This window comes from Dipodomys ordii, unplaced genomic scaffold (genome assembly GCF_000151885.1).
Source record: "Dipodomys ordii isolate 6190 unplaced genomic scaffold, Dord_2.0 Scaffold17, whole genome shotgun sequence".
Lineage (NCBI taxonomy): Eukaryota > Metazoa > Chordata > Mammalia > Rodentia > Heteromyidae > Dipodomys > Dipodomys ordii.
This window is the reverse complement of record NW_012267233.1, coordinates 6,272,940-6,293,205: the sequence shown is the minus strand read 5'-3', so window position 1 is coordinate 6,293,205 and position 20,266 is coordinate 6,272,940. Positions and strand designations below refer to the sequence as shown.

Genomic DNA, 20,266 nt, shown 5'->3' with positions numbered 1-20,266 from the left:
TGCTTATGTGGTGCTGAGGAATCAAACCCAGGGCCTCATGCATGCAAGGCAAGCACTCTACCACTGAGCCACCTTCCCAGCCCTAAATCTCTATTTTCTTTATCAGAATTTAGTACTTTTCTTCATGAAGATCTTCTGCATATTTTGTTAGGTTTATGTTTAAGAATTTTATTAATCTGGTGCTAATATTAACGATATTGAAAAGGAATTGTTTTTTTGTATGTTAGTCTATACTCATATTGGTATGATCATTTGTTAATTTGTGTTTTTTTGATTCTTTGGAATGTTCATATCATCTGCTAACAAAGTTAGTTTTAATTTCCTTCTCTCTTTATATCTTCTTTGCTTATCGTATTGCACTGTCAATTACCTCTTCTATAATTTTTGGATAGGAATTTGCTTTGCACTCAGTCTTACTGCAAAGGGACTTTGGTTTTGTTTTTTTAAAAAATCACAGTGTTTATCAAATTGAATTCTTATCTGTTCCCTAGCTATGGAGTGTTTCTAACTATAAGTGGATATTGTCTTGTTATTAGTACTTTTTCTGCATCTATAGATGATTACCTGAAGTTTCTTCTTTAGCCTATGATGTAATGGATTCATCAGTTAATTTTCAAATGTTAGCTTAGTCTTGTATATCTTGGATGAATCTCACTTGGCCATTCTGTATTATTCTTTATATACATTGTTTGATTCATCTTGATAATACTTTTTCAAGTATTTGTGCAGGTATTTTCATGAGAGATAATGGTCTATAGTATTCCTTACTTGTAATGTCTTTGTTTTTTTATTAGGGTAATGCTGGCCTCACAGAATGAGTTAGTAAGTATTCCCTCTGCTTCTATTTTCTACAAGAGATTGTGGAGAATTAATATTATTTCTTCCTTAAATATTGAGTAGTTATTTGTTAAGGAATCCATGTGGTCCTGATGCTTTATATTTGGAAAGTTGTCATTCATTCAGTTTATTAATAGATAGCAGACTTAATCATGTGGTCTGTTTCTTCTTTTTTTTTTCTTCTTTTTGGTCGGTCATAGGGCTTGAACTCTGGGCCTGTGTGCTGTCCTTGAGATCTTCAGCTAAAGGCAAGCACTCTACCACTTGAGCCACAGCACCATTTCCTCTTCTTGTATGACTTTTGGTAGTTTGTCTTTCAAGGAATTGATCTTGTACTCTCTTTTTTGCCTTCTCTAATTTTTATTGAACATCTTTGGGAATCCATATTTTTTCACTTATTAGTATTTCAGTTAACCTTTTCTGTGGTTACTTTACAATTTGGAACACATTCTTTTAGTATAACTTAAAGGTAGAACCTCCCTATTTTTCATTATAGAGAATCGTTTTCAGTATAGGCATTAATTTGTCATACCACTTCTCGTTTAATATATATGCTTCCCTAAAGATTGGCTGTGCCATGTATCATAAGTCAGGTTATAAGTACAATATATCTTGATCAATGTCACCCCTTCCATCATTCTCCTCTCCCCCATTTTTCTTCTCTTATCCCTATCCTCTGGTAACGTTTATTTTTTCATTTATTTATTTCGATTGTGGGGCTTGAACTCAGTGCCTGGGAGCTGTCCCTGAGTCTCTTTTGCTCAAGGCTAGCACTCTTACCAGTTGAGCCACAGCTCCACTTTCAATTTTTGAGTGGTTAATTGGAGATAAGACTCTCACAGGGACTTTTCTGGCCAGGCTGGCTTCAAACCACAATCCTCAGATCTCAGCCTCCCTGAGTGGCTAGAATTACAGGCATGAACACGGGCACACAACCATAGTTTTAATTTTTATATAACCTAAATTAAATATGATGACTGCATTTTCTCACCCTTCTTCCCTCCATTCTTGTGCTCCCATTGTTTTTTAAGATTGACTTAAGCTGTGTGCTTTTTGTTGTTGTTGTTTCTATACTTTCAATGAAATTCTCTGAAGTTTTGTTCTTTATCAAATCTGAAGCTAAGGTATATTTCTTTCCCTTCCTGAACAGCAATTTAAAAAAAAAAAGGACTCAGCTAGGCACCAATGGCTCACACACATAAGAGTTTGAAATCTGAAGATTGCATTTCTAAGCCAGCATAGGGAGGAAGTTCATGAGACTCATTTCCAATTAACTATAAAAAAGCCGGAAGTGAAGCTGTGGTACAATTGGTAGAATACCAAGTTTGAGCGAAAAAGCTAACGGACTTGTGTCTGTGCCCTGAGTTCAAGCCCAAGTACTGGTATTAAAAGTAAAAGTACTCCTAGATGTCCTTATTGTCAGTCATCCTACTTGCCAGTTACATGCTGTAGACGTGTACATTTATCCTATTCTTTTATTACATTATAAATTGTACTTTATTCATACTACCTTTGCTTAGATTTATACACATTTCAATTATTTTCCTTCTTTTTACATTTATTCTTGGAACTTTTTTTAGTGAGATTTCTTGATAGTTAAACACTGTTAGTTTCTTTGGCTCTAAAAATACAACCAACTTAAAACCAATTGTGGATTGAAAATAGTGTCCATATTGAACATGTACAGACTTTTTTCTTGTCTTTATTCCCTAACAATACAGTATTACACCTGTTTTAGCATTTACATCGTATTTGGTATTTAGAGTATGGGAGTATATCTATAAGTTATAATTGTATCATTTATAGGAGGGAAATAAATTTCTGAAGATTTTCATATCCATACAGGGTACTCTACCTAATTCCTCACAGCTAGCAAGGGAAGCTATTTCTCTCATCTTGTAAAGTAGTTTTGCTTACATAAACAATTCTAGATTGGCCATTGCTGATACTAGGTATTTTGTAATCTCTCCTTCACTAATTTATTCTGAATTCATATTGCTGAAGTAAGACTCTTGAGGGCCCAGTTTAATAGCGTATCCTAAGAGGGTTGGTAAAATTGAGATTTGTGAATTCTTATAACTGTTTACTTTTAGGCTACCTCATTGTTTCTAGCATTATGAAGTTTGATCTTGTATTGTGTGTGTAATTCTTGTTTAGAGTACAGAATCTTTCTTCAATCTGTAGATTATTTAGTTCTGGAAAACTTTTCCAGTGTTATTTCTTCAAGTATTTCTTTTTTTTTTCTGGTATCTGATTGGGATAGATTGGATCTTATTAGTTTCCAAAATTTTTAACCTCTTTTTTATGATTTTTAATTAGCACATATTAATTATACAAAGGAAGGTTCATTCTGATACTTTAATTCATGCATATAATGTATCCCAATCAAACTTACTACCTCTATTAGTCTCTCATACCATCTCCCATCTAAAACAACTTCAACAGGACCCATGATATATATCCATCTATACAGATAAACTGCTTCAACCGTATTTATCTTCATTCACCTTCTCCATTCACCTTCCCTCTTCTATGGTAGATACTACGATAATATATTATAATAGGTACTATTCATTTTTTCTCGTTTCCTTTTCTTTTTTAATAAATTTTTTATTGTGAAAATACTGTACAGAGAGGTTACAGTTACATGAGCAGATACTATTCATTTTAAGAAATGGAAACAGATGGGCGCGCCAGTGGCTCATTCCTGTAACTTTAGCTACTTAGGGGGTTAAGATCTCATGATCATTGTTCTAAGACAGCCAGGGCAGGAAGGTTTGTGAGACTCTTACCTCCAATTAACCACCATCACCAAAAAGAATAAATAAGTAGAAGCCAGAAGTGGAGCTGTGGTTCCAGTGGAGTGCTAGCCTTGAGCCCAAAAGATCAGACAGTACACAATCCCTGAGCTCAGGCCCCAGGACCAACACACACACACACACACACACACACACGCACGCACGCATGCACGCACGCACGCACACGAAACATAAACTTTAACCTCTTTATTCAGTTTATTAATTTATATTCATTTTATGAATCATAATTATGAGTTATGCTTATATTATTTTGAAAGTATATTTTTGCTCTGTATATCATACAGAACACAAAAGAATTTAAGATCATGTAAATAGGTATTCTGATATTTTATAGAGTAAAAAGATTATCTCTTTTTTCTGAGACCCATGTTATATTTATGTTGCTTCAGAAAGCTACCAAAAATATATGTATACTTTATTTAAATGGCTTTTCATAGGTATAGATTTCTTTTTGCCTAAAAGTGACTGTATCTGCTTTCTCCTGAGAATCATTGAATCGTGTACAAATATTTTAATTAGGAAGTCTTTTTTTTTTAAGTGAAGCTTCTTTTTTTTTTTTTTTCCTGGTTGTGGGGCCTGAACTCTGAGTCTGGGCGCTGTCCCTCAACTCTTCAGCTCAAGGCTAGTGTTCTACCACTTGAGCCACAGTGCTGCTTTCGTTTTTTTCTGATTATGTGGGCCTAATGCATGCAAGGCAAGCACTCTACTACTGAGCCACCTTCCCAGCCCAGGAAGTCTTTTTTAAAAGCAGAAATCATGTTTAAAACTTTACTGTTTTCTATTTTTAGTTTATTCTGTATTTCATTTTCTGTTCCCCTATCAATTTTGTTTTTCATTTATCTAATATGATTATCAACTTGCTCCTTTTATATCTTTCCTTCTATAGTTTCATGAAGTGTTATTTTAAAAGCAGTAATTTTAACCAGGCAAAATTGAGTAAAATTTTAACATAATTGTATGATGACAGAGTTGTTTGATGAAAAATAGTAGGATACAGTTTTTGTGACTTTAAGAATGCTATTACATCCCATTTTTGTGAACTGTAAAATTACAGTTCAGACTTACAGTACCTCCTTTTTTCTTAGAAGTGTAACAAAACATAGATTGGAAAACATCACTGATTACTTATCATTTTTTTTTGTCCTTATATTAAGAGTACAATAGCCAGATCCTATGACTCACATCTGTCACCTTAGCTGAGATCTGAGGATCGTGGTTCAGAGCCAGCCCAGGCAGGAAAGTCTGTGAGACTATATCTCTAATTAACCACCAGAAAACAGGAAGTGTCACTGTGGCTCAATTTATAAACTATATGTAATAAAAATACATAAGTAGATAATAAAAAATATATAATAAAATGGCACATTCACAGGCATTTACTAGAGTTTTGTTAGCTGGCAAAGCAATTTGAGAGGGTTTTTGCTTATTCTGGAGTAATCTTCAGAGGGAAACACTTGGAATATCCTGTAAGGACTATTAGGCCAAGGTGTATTGCTTTTTATGTGTACAATAGGTGAACATGTTCTTATTCATGAGATTGAAAGAAAATATTAACTTTCTCTGCTCTTCTGGCTGGTCCTGTTTTTATTGTTTGTTGATTTGTAATACAGATGGATGAATTTAATCTTATCTTTATACCGGCAATCTTTCGGAAATACTTAAGAGAATATGTATGTGAGAGTCTTTTCTTAAAGAATGAAAAAGCTAGACTTAGTTCAGTGAATTGTAGCTCCTAATACTTATTTCTTTCCATTGAGACTTATTAGTTTGTCCAAACAATTTTATTGCTTAATAATTTGCTTCTTGGGCTGGGAAGGTGGCTCAGTGGTAGAGCGCTTGCCTTGCAGGCTTGGGGCCTGGGTTCGATTCCTCAGCACCACATAAGCAAAAAGAAAAAAGCCAGAAGTGGCGCTATGGCTCAAGTGGTAGAGTGCTAGCCTTGAGCTGAAGAGCTGAGGGACAGCGCCCAGGCCCAGAGTTCAGGCCCCACAACCGGACCAAAAAATAATAATAATAATTTGCTTCTTAGCCAGATGGTGATTGTACTTTTAAGTGGAAGGTCTTGGTTTCTTCATCTATGTACCCTAATAATCAGGAATGTGATACAGAATATTTTACAGAAATGTATAGATTTTCTATTTGATTTGAATGTTTAGGTGAACCAAGAAGTAGTTCTATACATAGAATATGAATTACCAAACATATAAAAATGAATTCAAGTTCTATCCATATTTTTTTGAGAAGAGTAAATGTATTTCTGTAGTGATTTTCAAATCTTTTCCCTCAATTTACACACTCTTGACAATTTTCTGTGTTTTCACTCATCAGAGCATATGAGTAAATAACAGGGTTAATTAGGCAGTGAATTTAAAAGGTCTAAAGAGGCAAGACTACAATTTAAAACCCCGAGTGAGAAAAAGTAGATGCTTTTTTAAGTGGCAAAGCAAGGAGTTTGATAGAGAGAAAAAAAGATTTCCTATTCCCTGTGCAGGAGTACATAGCCATTTTGTTGTTGTTATAAGTATGGAGTGAGCTACCATTTGTACACATTGTTGCTTGACACAAGTCAATGTATACATTAGCTCGAATGGATGTATTCCACATCTCTCCTTTTTTTTTTTTCCTCTTCATACATGTGTCATAGCTTTCAACAATCCTTGCTTCTCCTAGAATTATTTCAAGTGTTAGCTGGTGATCAATTCATTTAAATTGACTGGAGGTACAGGACATGTTAATATTTTGACTAGACATTGTAAATACTTTATAAACCAATGATTGAACTGCATTTATTGTGTGCACTCACTATATGCAATCTGTCCTAATTTATCATAGGAGGAAAATAAGAACTTATTTATGATACCATTTTAGGTTACCATATTAGCAAGAATTCTTATCATTGTGTCTTGGTCTGAAAAAGCTTTAACTGTGTCAGCTTGAAGAAATGTGTTTTTTCTTATGTCTTTCTATAATGGTGTTTATCTGTCATGTGGCTTTCAGATTCAGCATCAAGGAAGAGAGTGGTCCAGGCAACGATAGAATTTTAGAAAGTAGTAAAGTTTGTTCACAAATAACGTCACTACAAACCATAAAGTTATAAAATAGAAACAAAACAGCAAAAAAAAAACCTAGCAAAACAGCCGTTTGAAAAATTGACTTTCCTCAGAAGACACTGTTGGTTAAGCATGTTTTTGAAAATTTAATTCTCTACTTCTTGAGCTCCCTCCTCCCTTATTTTAATTGCCTTGAGTTTTAAAATGTACTTTCTTTTTTTTTCTGGCCTCCTCCACTCTTTCTGAAATAGATGAGTATGTTTGTCCCTTGTACCTATAGGAAATTCTTTCAGCATGGCCTTTAAGATGCTTTTGAGCTCAGCTGATTGAGGGAATAAGTTGACTACCACTGTCTTGTAAGACTTCAGATTTTGTACGTTCCCTTTGATGTTAGTAAAACATGTTATATTTTATGTAGCCACTCTTTTATAACTACCATTTCTATTCAACTAAATTCAAGTCTATTTGAAATAGTCCATACAATAAATTTTTTGTTTTCAAGTAGTTGTGAAACAAATCCGCGTGTATTTTGGTCTAGTTTGATATAGATCTCTTAGATTTTCAGCATGGAGTGGGGGAAGAAGTCCTGATCACAGTTCTCTTTCCTCATTTAAATTTCTCCTTTTTCTTTTCTTGCTTTTTTTGTGTGGATATTTCCTCAACTGTCAGTGGAATTATTGTCTTCCTGTCTCCACATTCAGGTAGTATCAGTGGCTGAGTATCACCGCAGGATCGATGCTCTAAATACTGAAGAACTGCGCACACTCTGCAGACGTCTCCAGGTGCCCCCTTCAGTAGTTTAAACCCCTCAGAGGTTACATAGTCCCTGGTTTTAGTCTTTTTTGTCAGGGCAAATCTCATATTTGAAGGATTTGTTTTGACTGAAGTGCTAAAATAACCCATCAGAAAATTCTTCTTTGTATTGAGGTATACAATGTTACCTGGAAGAGCTCTAGGATTATCTTTTCTGTCATCCTTTCATTTGAAAAGTATTCAGTGTAATTCTATCACTTCAGAACCCCCTCTCAGTACTCTGTGTTTCTTTGACTAATGAGTTTTCATTTAATTTAATATTAGTAGTCTTTGATTTTGTGATCAAATCTTTACTAAACAATCTTAAAGAGATAAGATTATGGGGAAATTTAAGTAAATTTGTTGGATAGCAAGTATTTTCTCTTCCTCAAGGTTATTTTGGTTATATGAACTCCCCCATCAAATATCTTAATGGGACATCTTGTTTTTATTTTTGAGGTATTAGAATAGTATAGGGTGGGCACCAGAGCCAGATGAAATTATTTAAAATTCTGTGAAATTATCTTTATTACTTTTTAGCAAGAAAAAAGAGATAATTGAAAATTCATTTTTTTCAGTTTTGTCTATTAATTTTGTGTTTTCTTTTAATACATATTCATGACTTGGGTAGAACTACTGAATACTTTTCTTTTAATTTTCCTAGTGTTTCTGGGTGTCTTTAACTTTTCACATCACTTAAATATGGCTAAAATGTTAGGCTGATGTGAAGGCATCAGTACTTAGCTTCTCATCAAAAACATTTCAGTTCTAGAACATGTATTGGTTGAAAATACATGCTATCTGGGTTTGATAAGAAATCTATTAGAAGAACAAAGTAATTGAGCAAGATTTCATTTCTGTATGGAATCAGTCACTGAGTTTTGCTGCATTTTAGTTATCTGCTCCAACAGCATTCTGCGTAATTGCTAATTAAAGTTTCTTTGCTAATTAAAGTTTCATCAATAATTGTTTCATTGCTTTTAATCGTTTTAATGTTTTATACAGTGTTTTATACAGGAAAATTAATATAAAAAGTAGACATTAAGAATAAACTACATTAGTGAGTATTTTTTCATTTTAATAATACTAATGAGATGATTTCCATCAAGTAGAAGAATGTGATCTAACCTTTAATACAGACTTTTAAATGACTTAACCTTGAAGATTTTATTTGATTAAAGCAGGTAATGATTCCGTGCGTAGAAAATGTTCAAAAAAAAAAAAACCCTGAAAAATGGTAACTTTCCAAAGCGCGTGCGCGTGCGCATACACACATGCACCAATGAAAAGAAAGTAATATTTTTTTATTGTACTGGTCTTTAAAAATTTGATCTCCAGGAACTTTTCTTCATCTTGACAGCTTCTGTGCTAAGCATGAAAATAATAGCACTATATATTTTAAAGAGCACTTAATTAAAAAGCAAGCTTGGCTGGTTTACTTTTGTACCTTGAAGTCAAATGAGTGCATGCAGCTATCTTCTATTACACATAAATATGAGGGCTTAGAATTCATTACCAGTTTTTCCTCATAGAGCATATGAGAAAACTGTCTTTGTTCTCAAATCTTTTTCTGCATTGAATAGACCAGTAGACAAGACATCTTTGCTTTAAAATCATAAGTGAATACTCTAATCTGTATTCTAATCTAAACTGTAAGTTTTAGTTAAAACAAAGACTTGAGATTCTTTAAAGAAAATCACAAAGAATATCATATTAATACATTGCTATTGTTTACATTTTAGATCACTACAAGAGAAGACATAAATTCAAAGCAGGTTGCTCCAATAAAAGCAGACCTGGAGTCTGAATCTTTTAGACCTAACCTAAGTGATCCCAGTGAACTCCTACTGCCAGATCAAATTGAAAAGGTATGATACATCTGCACAGGTGCATTTCTTAGTGTGTGTTCATGAGAATAAAACTGCCTTTCTCAATTGTTTTTGCTATGTGTTACCAGGTTACTCCTACTGTTACTCCATTCCCATAAAATGGAATAAGCACAATGTAGCAGGTGGTATTAATATAAAACACTAAGGAGATTTACAAAAGCAGAGGTTTACATATAAACTTGCCATTATTTATTTGTTTATTTGCTTGTATGTACTTGAAACCAAAATTTTGAATAGCTCAGTCTGGCCTTGAACTTGCAACCCTCTTCTCTTAATGAGCCAATACTATAATTAGTGGGGTGTATGACCACACCACACAATGCTCTTTATGTATGTATGCATTTCATCTCATGTAGCTATTAGAACAGCTGTAGGAATAGCTGTTGTTATTGTGCATTTTTTAAGTGACCCAAGTTTTCACACAGATCTAACTTGTTGAAAGTCACAGATCTATAAAAAAAAAGGTTTCTTCACTTAATATAATTTTTTCCAAGTCTTTCCATTTCCTAACAAATGGGGCAGTGTCATTCTGATGGAGGCATAGAATTCCATTGTGTATATATATCACATTTTCTTGATCCATTCATCTACTGAGGGGCAACTGGGTTGGTTCCATATCTTAGCTATGGCAAATAATGCTGCAATAAATCTAGTTGTGCTGGTAGCTTTAGTATGGTCTTGTTTGTGATCATTCAGGTAAATGCCCAAAAGTGGGATTGCTGGGTCATAGGGGAGTACTACGTGGAGTCTTTTGAGGAACCTCCATACTACTTTCCAAAGTAGTTGAACAAGTTTCCACTCCCACCAACAATGCAGTAAGGTTCCCTTCTGTCCACATCCTCTCCAGCATCTGTTGTTATTAGAGTTCTTGATTATAGCCATTCTAACTGGGGTGAGGTTTTGATTTGCATTTCTTTTATGGCTAGAGAGGTTGAGCATGTCTTTATGTGTCTATTGGCCATCCTTCTTTCCTCTTCAGAGAAGTTTCTCTAAGTCTTTATCTCACTTATTTATTGGGCAGTTGTTTCTTTGAGGATTTGTTGGGAGATTTAATTTTTTGAGTTCCAGGTATATTTTAGATATGAGACCCTTGTCCATTGTATGGCCAGTGAAGATCTTCCAATCTGTAAGGTTTCTACTGAGATTGCTAGCTATGTCCTTTGCCATGCAGAAGTGAAGTAAGCCAGGCCCAAAGAAACATAGGTCCCATGGTTTCCCTTATTTGCAATAACTAGTATATGTCTTAGACAAGAAGAAAAGGTCAGATAAGTTGATGTTAGGTGAAATGAACCCAAAGATAAGGACTCAAGTGGTTTTTCTTTCTTGCTATTGTTTCTAACCTATTTATAAGGTGATTTTTTTTGGTTGCTTTGTATGTCCCTCCCCCATGTAATAACCCCTGTTTTCATTGTATTTGATGTTGGTATAATTTGGGGAGGGTAAGGGAAAAAATAGTTTAAATAGGGATATAGGTGGACCCATTGCAACAATGAAAGTATAAGATGCTATGTCAAAAAATGAACTTTACAAGTTTGGCAGGGAGGGGGGAGGGGGGAGAATGGAAGTGGAGGGTAGGAGTAGGGGAAACAAAGAAGGAGGCAACAATGCTTGATAAGAAATGTACTCATTACCTTGCTCATGTAATTGTAACCCCTCTGTACAGTATTTTCACAAGAAAAAAACTTAATAAAAAAAATTTAAAAAAGATTTCTGATAGTGCAACATGAGTTATTAGTTTGGAGGTATTTGCTAATTATTTGTTTTAATTGTAATTTCTTTTAATTACATGCAGTTGACATTAAGCAATACATAATCCAGCATGAGTCTTTCATGGTAAACAAATAATATTTCATGAAATATCAGATTACTCTTCAGGCATCTCACAATCATGGAGAATAATTCCTATTGTTATTTTTATCTTCTATATTATATGTATGACTAAATTCCAACTTTTATTAATATTAATATTGACAATAAGCTAACATTTTGTTTTTCTAAGCTAACCAAACATCTTCCCCCAAGAACTATTGGCTATCCATGGACTCTTGTTTATGGTACTGGAAAGCATGGCACAAGTTTGAAGACCCTTTACCGAACAATGACAGGTTTAGACACCCCAGTGCTGATGGTGATTAAGGACAGTGATGGACAGGTATGAGAAACTAACTGTATCCATTACCTTACTTACTTTAAAGAAATTATATAACATAACTTTTGAATATTTTGTCAAGAAAGTATTTCATTGATACATATTTACTCTGTGACTGATAATTACTGTGTAATATTAATAAATTCTAGGCAATGCTGAATATTATAAAGGATAAATAGAAGCATGAACAGAATGTAATGTAGTACTATGTTTTAATTTTACCACTATCTCTGAGAAAGCTATGTTGCTATATATAGGATGAGCCCATCTTTCTCATAGCTATGAGAAAGATGAGAAAAATGAGGTTTGTGGAGCATAAAGTTTTGATAATGTCAAGTGTAGTAATTATAAGAATGAAACTTTAGGAGAGAAAAATACTAGTTTCTTACAATAACTTCATATTAGTTACAAGTAATGAGAAGAAATCACAGTATTGATACAAATTTCACTACTTGACTGATTACTTCATCTGCATTGTTATTTAGTCATCAAAAGCTCTACAAGATTAATACTCTCATTTCTATTTTAGAATTAATTTACACAGGTTGTATACTCAAAAGATATTTATACTAATGAAAATAAATGAAGTACTGCTACACATAAAAGTAGGGATAAGAATTGCGAACATTAAATTAAAATTCAAAATCTTAATACATGGTATTATGCTTAGTGATAATCATTAATTGAATTGTAAATTTATATTCTGTATGATTTTTTCTCTAAAATCATCTCTAAATCCAGGAGGTTTTTCTTTTAAAAAGTGAAGAATAAAAATAGAATGTCAAGAGAGACAATGACTATAGAGATCACCTGACATGCCCTATCCTCTCCCTTTGTAATGTGGCGCCTTAGGCGACTTGTCCAGCTCTCATATCCATTTATGGTTTAATAGGACATCTGATGTGTGTGTGGTATAATATGCAAGGCCATAGAGCTAAAGGCCAAGCAATTTAGATCAAAACCTAGCCTTACAGAATTTTCTGACCAGTGATGAAAAATAAATAACATACTTTTTAGTAGCAAAATGTTTGCTAAACTCATAAAGACATCTGCTTTCTTACAGTGACATCCATAGCAGCATGTGTCCTTCTTATGTATACATTATGCCAGTAACTGCCCCTGAAATGTTAACCCCATTGTAGATTTCTGTAATATATTTTTGTTTTCAAAGTAGGAAAAATTCTTTTCTCCCATTGAGAACCTAATATGCTTTGTATTTGGCAAGAATGTGAATTATATAATAATTGATATGTTTAAATAAAAGTTGGTAAAATTATTTCTGATCCCAGTTTTGTTTTCATTTTAAATATGTATGATGAGCTGGGCACCAGTGGCTCATGCCTGTAATCCTAGCTGCTCTAGAGGCTAGGCTCTGAGGATTGAAATTCAAAGCCAGCCTGGGAAGGAAAGTCCTTGAAATGCTTTTATTTCCAATAAACTACTCAGAAAAAGCTGGAATCAGTGCTGTGGTTCAAGTGGTAGAGCACTAGCTTTAAGCACAGAAAGGTTCAGGGATAGAGTCTAGGCCCTGAGTTGAAGCACCAGGACCGAAAAAAAAACAAATTATATATATGTATATATTTATATATATGTATATATATATATATATGTACATATATATGATGAAGTATAGTATTTAATGAAACAAGTTAATAGTCACATCATTGAACATGACCTTTTTGTCCTTAGGTTTTTGGTGCATTAGCATCTGAGCCATTTAAAGTAAGTGATGGCTTTTATGGTACCGGAGAGACCTTTGTTTTTACATTCTGCCCGGAGTTTGAGGTAAGGACATTTTTAATACTTTATTTATATAGTGATGGTAGAATGAGAAGCACAAGCACCTTGAATGATGCACTCAATTCAACTTGCATTTCTTTCTTATGCTGATAACTTCACTAGTTTAAACTTAGGCAGCTTTCCTGCAGAATAAAATGATATAAAAAGATTGTCAAAAATTAAATAAGAGGGCTGGGAAGGTGGCTCAGTAGTAGAGTGCTTGCCTTGCATGCCTGAGGCCCTAGGTTCGATTCCTCAGCACCACATAAGCAAAAACAAAAAAGCCGGAAGTGGTGCTGTGGCTCAAGTGGTAGAGCGCTAGCCTTGAGCTGAAGAGCTGAGGGACAGTGCCCAGGCCCAGAGTTCAGGCCCCACGACCAGACCCCCCAAAAAAAATTAAATTAAGAATCATGTGTACTATACCTGATCTGTTACCAGGCATTCATCATGGTGGCATACATGAGCTGGTGGCTCATACTTGTAATCCTACCTACTCAGGAGGCTTAGATCTGAGGATTATGATTCAAAGCCAGCCCAGGCAGGAAAATCTGTGAGACCCTCATTTCCAAGTAAGCACCAAAAACCAGGAAGTGTAGCTGTGGTTCAAGTGTTAGAGCACTAGCTTTAAGCAAAATAGCTTAAGGACAGCTCCTAAGTCATGAGTTCCCCAGGACCAACACCAAAGAAAGAAAAAAATACTGTGCTTAACTGGCTTGTCAGATTAGTCAGTTGGTATAGCTGAGAGCTCAGTTATCATAATTTGAAGCTTCAGGTTTACAAACCTTTGAATACTGTTGCTTCTTGATAAGTACAATAATTTGGCAAAGCAGATGAATGTATGAGTGTTAGAAAGCTTTATTGAAAATTGTAAGGAGTAAAAAATGTTATAAAGGTAAGGTGCTATAGGCTATTAAACTGTTACATGTAATAGACATTAGGTTTAGTTTAATCACCTCTAGAAGATTAGAAATAAATAATTAAGAATATTAATGTTTAATTTTGCCTTCAGATTTCTCAAATGTTCTAAGTTCTCTTTGTTCTTTAGAGAACAAATTGGAATAATAAATACACATTGTGAACATGGCTAATATAACAATCAACAGAAAACCTGTGCCTCCCAAAGAAGATATGACTCTCAGATATAATGTGCATTTATGTTAAAAGTTCAAAGAAAAGCTAATGTCAGAAGAGAGAAGTAGAGTCAGAAATGACTTCCATCTGTAGTGCCAGCTACTCTAAAGGCAATGATGGGAGAAAGGGTTATGGGTTCGAGGCCTGCTTGGGAAGAAAGTTAGTACATCTATCAACAAGCAGGCATTTTCTCTCATTCCTGTCGTCTCAACTCTATGGAAACCTGAAATAGGACCATCAGGGTCATATTTTGATCCAAGCCTGGGGAAGAAACATGAGATGCTATCTGAAATATAACTAAAGAAAAAGAAACAGAAAAAGATTCAAATGGTAAGAATATCTACCTAGCAAGTATGGGGCTCAGCAAGCAAGCAAGCAAGGGAGAAAAAGAGATGTGTGAAAAGTTATCAAGATTTGAATAGTTAGAAATAAATGTATAGCATGTGCTTTCAAATTGAGTCATATAGACACTGAAAACGAAGACACCAGTTCTTCTATGCTAAACTTCTTTGTGGTTCTTCCTGTTACTATCTGTTTAGACCTTGCAAACTCTATTGGGTTTGAGAGTAGTTATTTTTAGTACCATTTTTGTCTCTTTATTGAAAGCCTTTTTCCTCCCCATTCATGTAGGTCTTTAAGTGGACAGGAGATAATATGTTTTTTATCAAAGGAGACATGGATTCACTAGCTTTCGGTGGTGGAGGGTAAGTTTGTTAGATATTTCACTATGAGATTTTTTAAGGGATATTTTTATTATTGTTAAGTAGTTGTACAGAGGAGTTGCCATTCAACAAATCAGTTTATGAACATAATGTGTCTTATGAATACAATGTTACCCCTTGCAACCACACTAAGATTTTTAAGAAAGTTATAAAAATGCATTTAGATTATTTATAAAATAATCATTGGACTATTTTGATATTGGAATCTATTTTGTATATTTTGGCAAAGTATATAAGAAGATGCTCAAGTATAGAACTTAAATTGTTAATGGAATATTTATGTTTTTGTCCTACCATCCTATTTATTTAGTCCATTCTCTTTAAAAACCTATCTTCTTTAGAGCACAGTGTCTCTTAGCAATTTGAAAGGGAACTATACTTACAGCTTTAGACTTTAAGATTTTTCAAATAAATTTGATGTGTATTTTTCTCAGTGTGTTGGACAAGTTCAATAGTTACCTTGTATTTTCATCAATATTTTGGATAAATACTTTAGACAATAACAATTTATGTTTCTGAAAAAAGATTTGATAACACCCACATTCTTGGGGGGGGGGAGTTGTTTTGTTTTGTTTTCTTTTTCCCTTTAACTATCTAGGTCAATTTGATTCTTTTGACCTAACAAGAACTCCAACTTTGAGGAGCTATGTTTTCTTAATTTCTCAACTTTGCTTAGTGTCCAGTCCTTCTACCACATAACACATACTACTTAAATAGTTTTTAGCAAGCATTAGCTTTCAGTCTTTCAGTATCAGGTACAAGTATGTCAAATAATTACCAGATCTGTAAAAGTGTTTGTTACAGATATGTAATACCAGTTCATTTAGCCCAGAGTTTTATTATTATTCAAGAATATCATCCTCTATGATTCTAGCATTTTTTTATTTTCTCCATAAGTAAGCATTTGGAAGACATAATTACAATGATTAAAAAGTAACTATGGTTATTGTAGCCTTAATTATTTTTGGTTGTTGGACTCAGCAAATAAAATTAACATTGTCCACTTGCACTTCTTTTTTTCAAGAAGAATTTCATCAGCTCTCCCTAAAAGGGTAGTTGTAGATGTTCTTGTTAGCTCTTCAGAATAATAATCAACTATTACAAACTTTATCAATGCTTTTATAAATAGCATGATCAGGGGCTAGGAAGGTGGCTTAGCAGTAGAGTACTTGCCTTGCATGCATGAGGCCATGGGTTTGATTTACTCAGCACCACATAAGTAGAAAAAGCTGGAAGTGACACTGTGGCTCAAGTGGTAGAGTGCTAGTCTTGAGCTGAAGAGCTGAGGGACAGCACCCAGGCCCAGAGTTCAGACTCCATGACCAACATAAATAAATAAATAAATAAATATGCTCAATGTCATTAAAACATCTTCTAGAACTAGAGTTTGATTGTGTTGCATGATTCTACCAAGCTAACCTAACTATTGACTTATCCAAGGCAACAAGTTTCTTATATTTGAGGATAAGCATATATGTTCAGAAAATAAAATTTTCTGAGACTTACTATTCCAAAATTCTATTTAAGATTCCCATTATTAGGGCATTTTCTTTTGCTTTAACAAAATAGCTGAAGCTGAGTACTTTTAAAGAGATTTATTAATTTACAGATTTGCAGGCTGAAAGTCCAGATTAGGTCGCCCATTTGTCTGCTCTTTGGTGTGGGCCCTTTGGCTGCATCACAACATAACAGAGAAGCGGGAAAGGAAATAGCTGTGTGCAGAAGAGATCAGGTAGCACTAGACAGGAATGGTCGGGCCTGACCTAAAAACTCACTTCTCCTGAAACTGGGGTTGCCTGAAATGGTCTCCCTAGTAATTCAAGCATCTCCTAGTTGGCAATATCTCTAAATTTTCAACTCCTCTCAACAGTCATATCAAGAATCACTCTCTGCACAACCTTTGGGAGAACACAATGAAACCATAGCTTCCAAACTCAAAATCACACAGTGTAGTAGATTTAATGTAGGTTTGTAGTCAGATAGACTTGATTCAGATTCTACATTCTACACATCCTAGCAAAAATTTTTCCTAACTTCTCCATGAATTACTATTAGACATAGGAGACCTTGAGCATGTTCCTTAACAGTTCTGAACTTTGAGGTTTAAATTGGAGACAATTAACTGAATGTTGTAGAGTGTTTGGATGGAGTAAGGAATTCTCAAAAGATAGAGTCACTATATGTATACATTTTAATGTAATGTCCAACATATAAGTAGGTATTCAAGAGAGACACCTTTTCTCATTTCTTTCCATGCATTTTCACTTTTCCCATCTGGTACCATAGCAAGAATATTCCTGAGTTCTGCTTGAAATATCTTTAGACACAGAAATTAAATGATAGTAATTAAGAATGTAGAATACTTTTTTCTTCTTCCATAGTCACTGTACTTAACTAATTCTATTCCGAAGATCTTAAAGGATTTTCCACAGTTTTATGTAGATAGTGCCCACTGAGTGGGCTAATTATTTTTTTTTCAAATGAAAATATCCAGGAGATATCTCTGGACATTATATTATGTATTGTATTGTGTTTGTCCCTTCTTCCTTCTTCTATGGGGTAAAAAGAAGTTTTTATAGGATAGAAATACACCCTATCAAAACTTGTTTTTTCTCCTTACATATTCCAATAAGATATATTGGGCCTTATTATCTGTCTTTTAAATTCATATTATGTCTGCTTTCTGTCTGGTTCCCACTGTATTTCAGCATCAGTTTTTAATGTACTTAAAATTGTTTAAACTGACCTATTTGGCCAGCAACCCAGAAAACCAAAACTTCTTACAAAGTTAAAATGTCCGGAGGCGGGTGGGAGGGGCAGAGGGGAGGGACTCATTGCTGACACTGATAATCTTTTTAACAAAATTACTCTTTCTAATTACTCTTTATAAATATCTCAAAGAAATGTAGCTTCATTTATCAAACTTTTAACAGCACATTTTATTTTGCTTCTGTTACTTTAAACCATGTTACCTATATATGGCAAAGTAAAACTATTGGAGAATGTAGTTTAGTAGAGCAAGTACCAAACATTTGATCCCAGCACCACACCTACAAAGAGAAACTTGTAACACCAAGTGAAGAAGAAGAGAATGTGCCTGTCTTAAAAGCTAGTTTTGATGGATTCATTCCTTAATCTGTGTACCAAGTGATATTTTATGAAGGATTGTAAAGAAGATTTCTGTGTTAGTATCATAAAGAGTAGTAGAATAGGCTTGGAAAAAATAATTATCTTCAGTATTTGGACATGAAATACCTTAATTAGATTATTCTATAAATTAAGGTATGCTTATTAAGAGTGTTATTTTATGTATTTCAGTGGAGAATTTGCCCTTTGGCTTGATGGAGATCTTTACCATGGAAGAAGCCATTCTTGTAAAACATTTGGGAATCGTACACTTTCTAAGAAGGAAGATTTCTTTATCCAAGACATTGAAATCTGGGCTTTTGAATAAATACAGTGCTCTCTGTCTTAGCAGGATAATGGCCCAAACCTGACATGGACAGGCTTTATTTGGAATGTTCAAGAAGCAATACAACGTAACATGTCACTAGTGCTTTAAAATTAGTCTGTATTACCATTTATTACAGCTATAATTTTGAAGTTTGTTTTTCAAATCATGTACCTGTCCTAAAGTTCTTTAGGTTTAGACTATAGCCTGGGTCCGCATAGTATAATAGCTGGAGTTTTGTCAAAATTTTGGTGGCATTTTGATAATTATTGTGACCACTTCATTTTCAATTTATGTTATCTCAGACTCCTAATAGGATGGTGCTCTTTTGTTGACCCCTTTTATTTATTTATTTGAACTATATTGTTTCTTTTGTCTAGCATTCTAACGGGGCATTGAGGAAATGAAGCCTAGATGCTTTCATGTCTATGAGGTTGGCACAGGGGACAGTAGAACCCGCCTATCTTACTTTCATGAAAGACAACCCACATGCCAAAATCATACTTCACCGTCCAATGAGTTCTAATTCTGATTCACACTATAGCATTCTCTATTAGTTTTACAAGTATTCTCAGTTTCATTTTAAGGAAATGAAATTTGAGGAGAATTCTAATCATAAAGAGACCACAGTACGCATGATCTACAGGTTTGGGCAAATGGCTTTCATCATTGACTTTTCAGATAAAGATTCATAAATTGACAAAGGAGAATGAGAACTTAATGATTCTATTGGATTTAATATAGTAAACAAATTCTATTTACATGTTTGTAGCTTAGTAGAGCATTATCATAAGTATAACAACTATGAAACAGATACATATTTCTTCAACATATTGTGTCAGGTATACCGTTTTATAGTTCTGTTATAGTTCTGTTGTTTTAGCCTTGTTGCATACCAACTTCAAAAATACAGATTTTTTTTTCTATTCAAAAGGAAAAAAAATTGTGATTTTGTTTTTTAAGTGATACATGTTATTTCCATTAGCATTTGCTCTTACAAAAGAGCAGTAATTATAGTAGACAATATTGTAAACTCATAGTAGACAATATTGTAATTCAGTAGACTTGGTGAATATGCAAATTTACTGTCAAGTGACCTCAAAAAATGAAAAGATAGAATTAACTAGTAGTTCTTATCCTCTTTTGTAGGAAGCCAACAATAAGCCATTGTGGCAATAATTCATCAGTTAAATTTCAGAGCTTCATGTTATGCAAAAAAATAAATCCTGCTGTTATACATGTGACAATGACTTTGTGCTGAAATCTCAGCGATTCCAGATAAATGTTGTATATCTTGTAAATTAATGTTTAACAGTAGTTTTGTTCTTATAGAAAGTGTTGATTGCCAGGTTGCTTATAGCACTTTATTCTAAAGATAAAATTATAAGCCAAATATGTTGGCTTGAATAGTTTTAGTTGTATAACACCTAAATATATCTAGTTCATTTGAAAGTTAAATAAGAAAAGCATATTGCTAATCAAAAAGAAAATCTGATATTCTATTATATTATGCTATTGCTGAATATGAATAGAAATACAGGGCATCATTTCCTTGTCTATGTAAAAGCTCTCTCACTGTAAGTTAATACCAGTATATAGGTTAAATGTTTACATATAAGGACTTTGTAAATAAATATATTATCCCCC

The 20,266-nt window shown here is 33.8% G+C and overlaps 1 protein-coding gene across 6 annotated transcripts in view; it reads left to right on the top strand.

The window, feature by feature from the left end:
* The window catches only part of Oxr1 (oxidation resistance 1), a 201,515-nt gene extending 181,249 nt beyond the window's left edge, over positions 1 to 20,266 (top strand). For 4 of the 6 annotated variants that reach the window (XM_013012488.1, XM_013012484.1, XM_013012483.1 and 1 more), the window contains exons 10-15: positions 7,408 to 7,488; positions 9,241 to 9,366; positions 11,387 to 11,539; positions 13,226 to 13,321; positions 15,077 to 15,150; positions 18,487 to 20,266. In XM_013012488.1, coding sequence (XP_012867942.1) covers positions 7,408 to 7,488; positions 9,241 to 9,366; positions 11,387 to 11,539; positions 13,226 to 13,321; positions 15,077 to 15,150; positions 18,487 to 18,622 — 666 coding nt within the window. In that variant the 3' untranslated portion in view covers positions 18,623 to 20,266. The remainder of the gene's footprint in view (positions 1 to 7,407; positions 7,489 to 9,240; positions 9,367 to 11,386; positions 11,540 to 13,225; positions 13,322 to 15,076; positions 15,151 to 18,486) is intronic. The other 2 variants (XM_013012489.1, XM_013012486.1) reach the window with 1 other exon arrangement.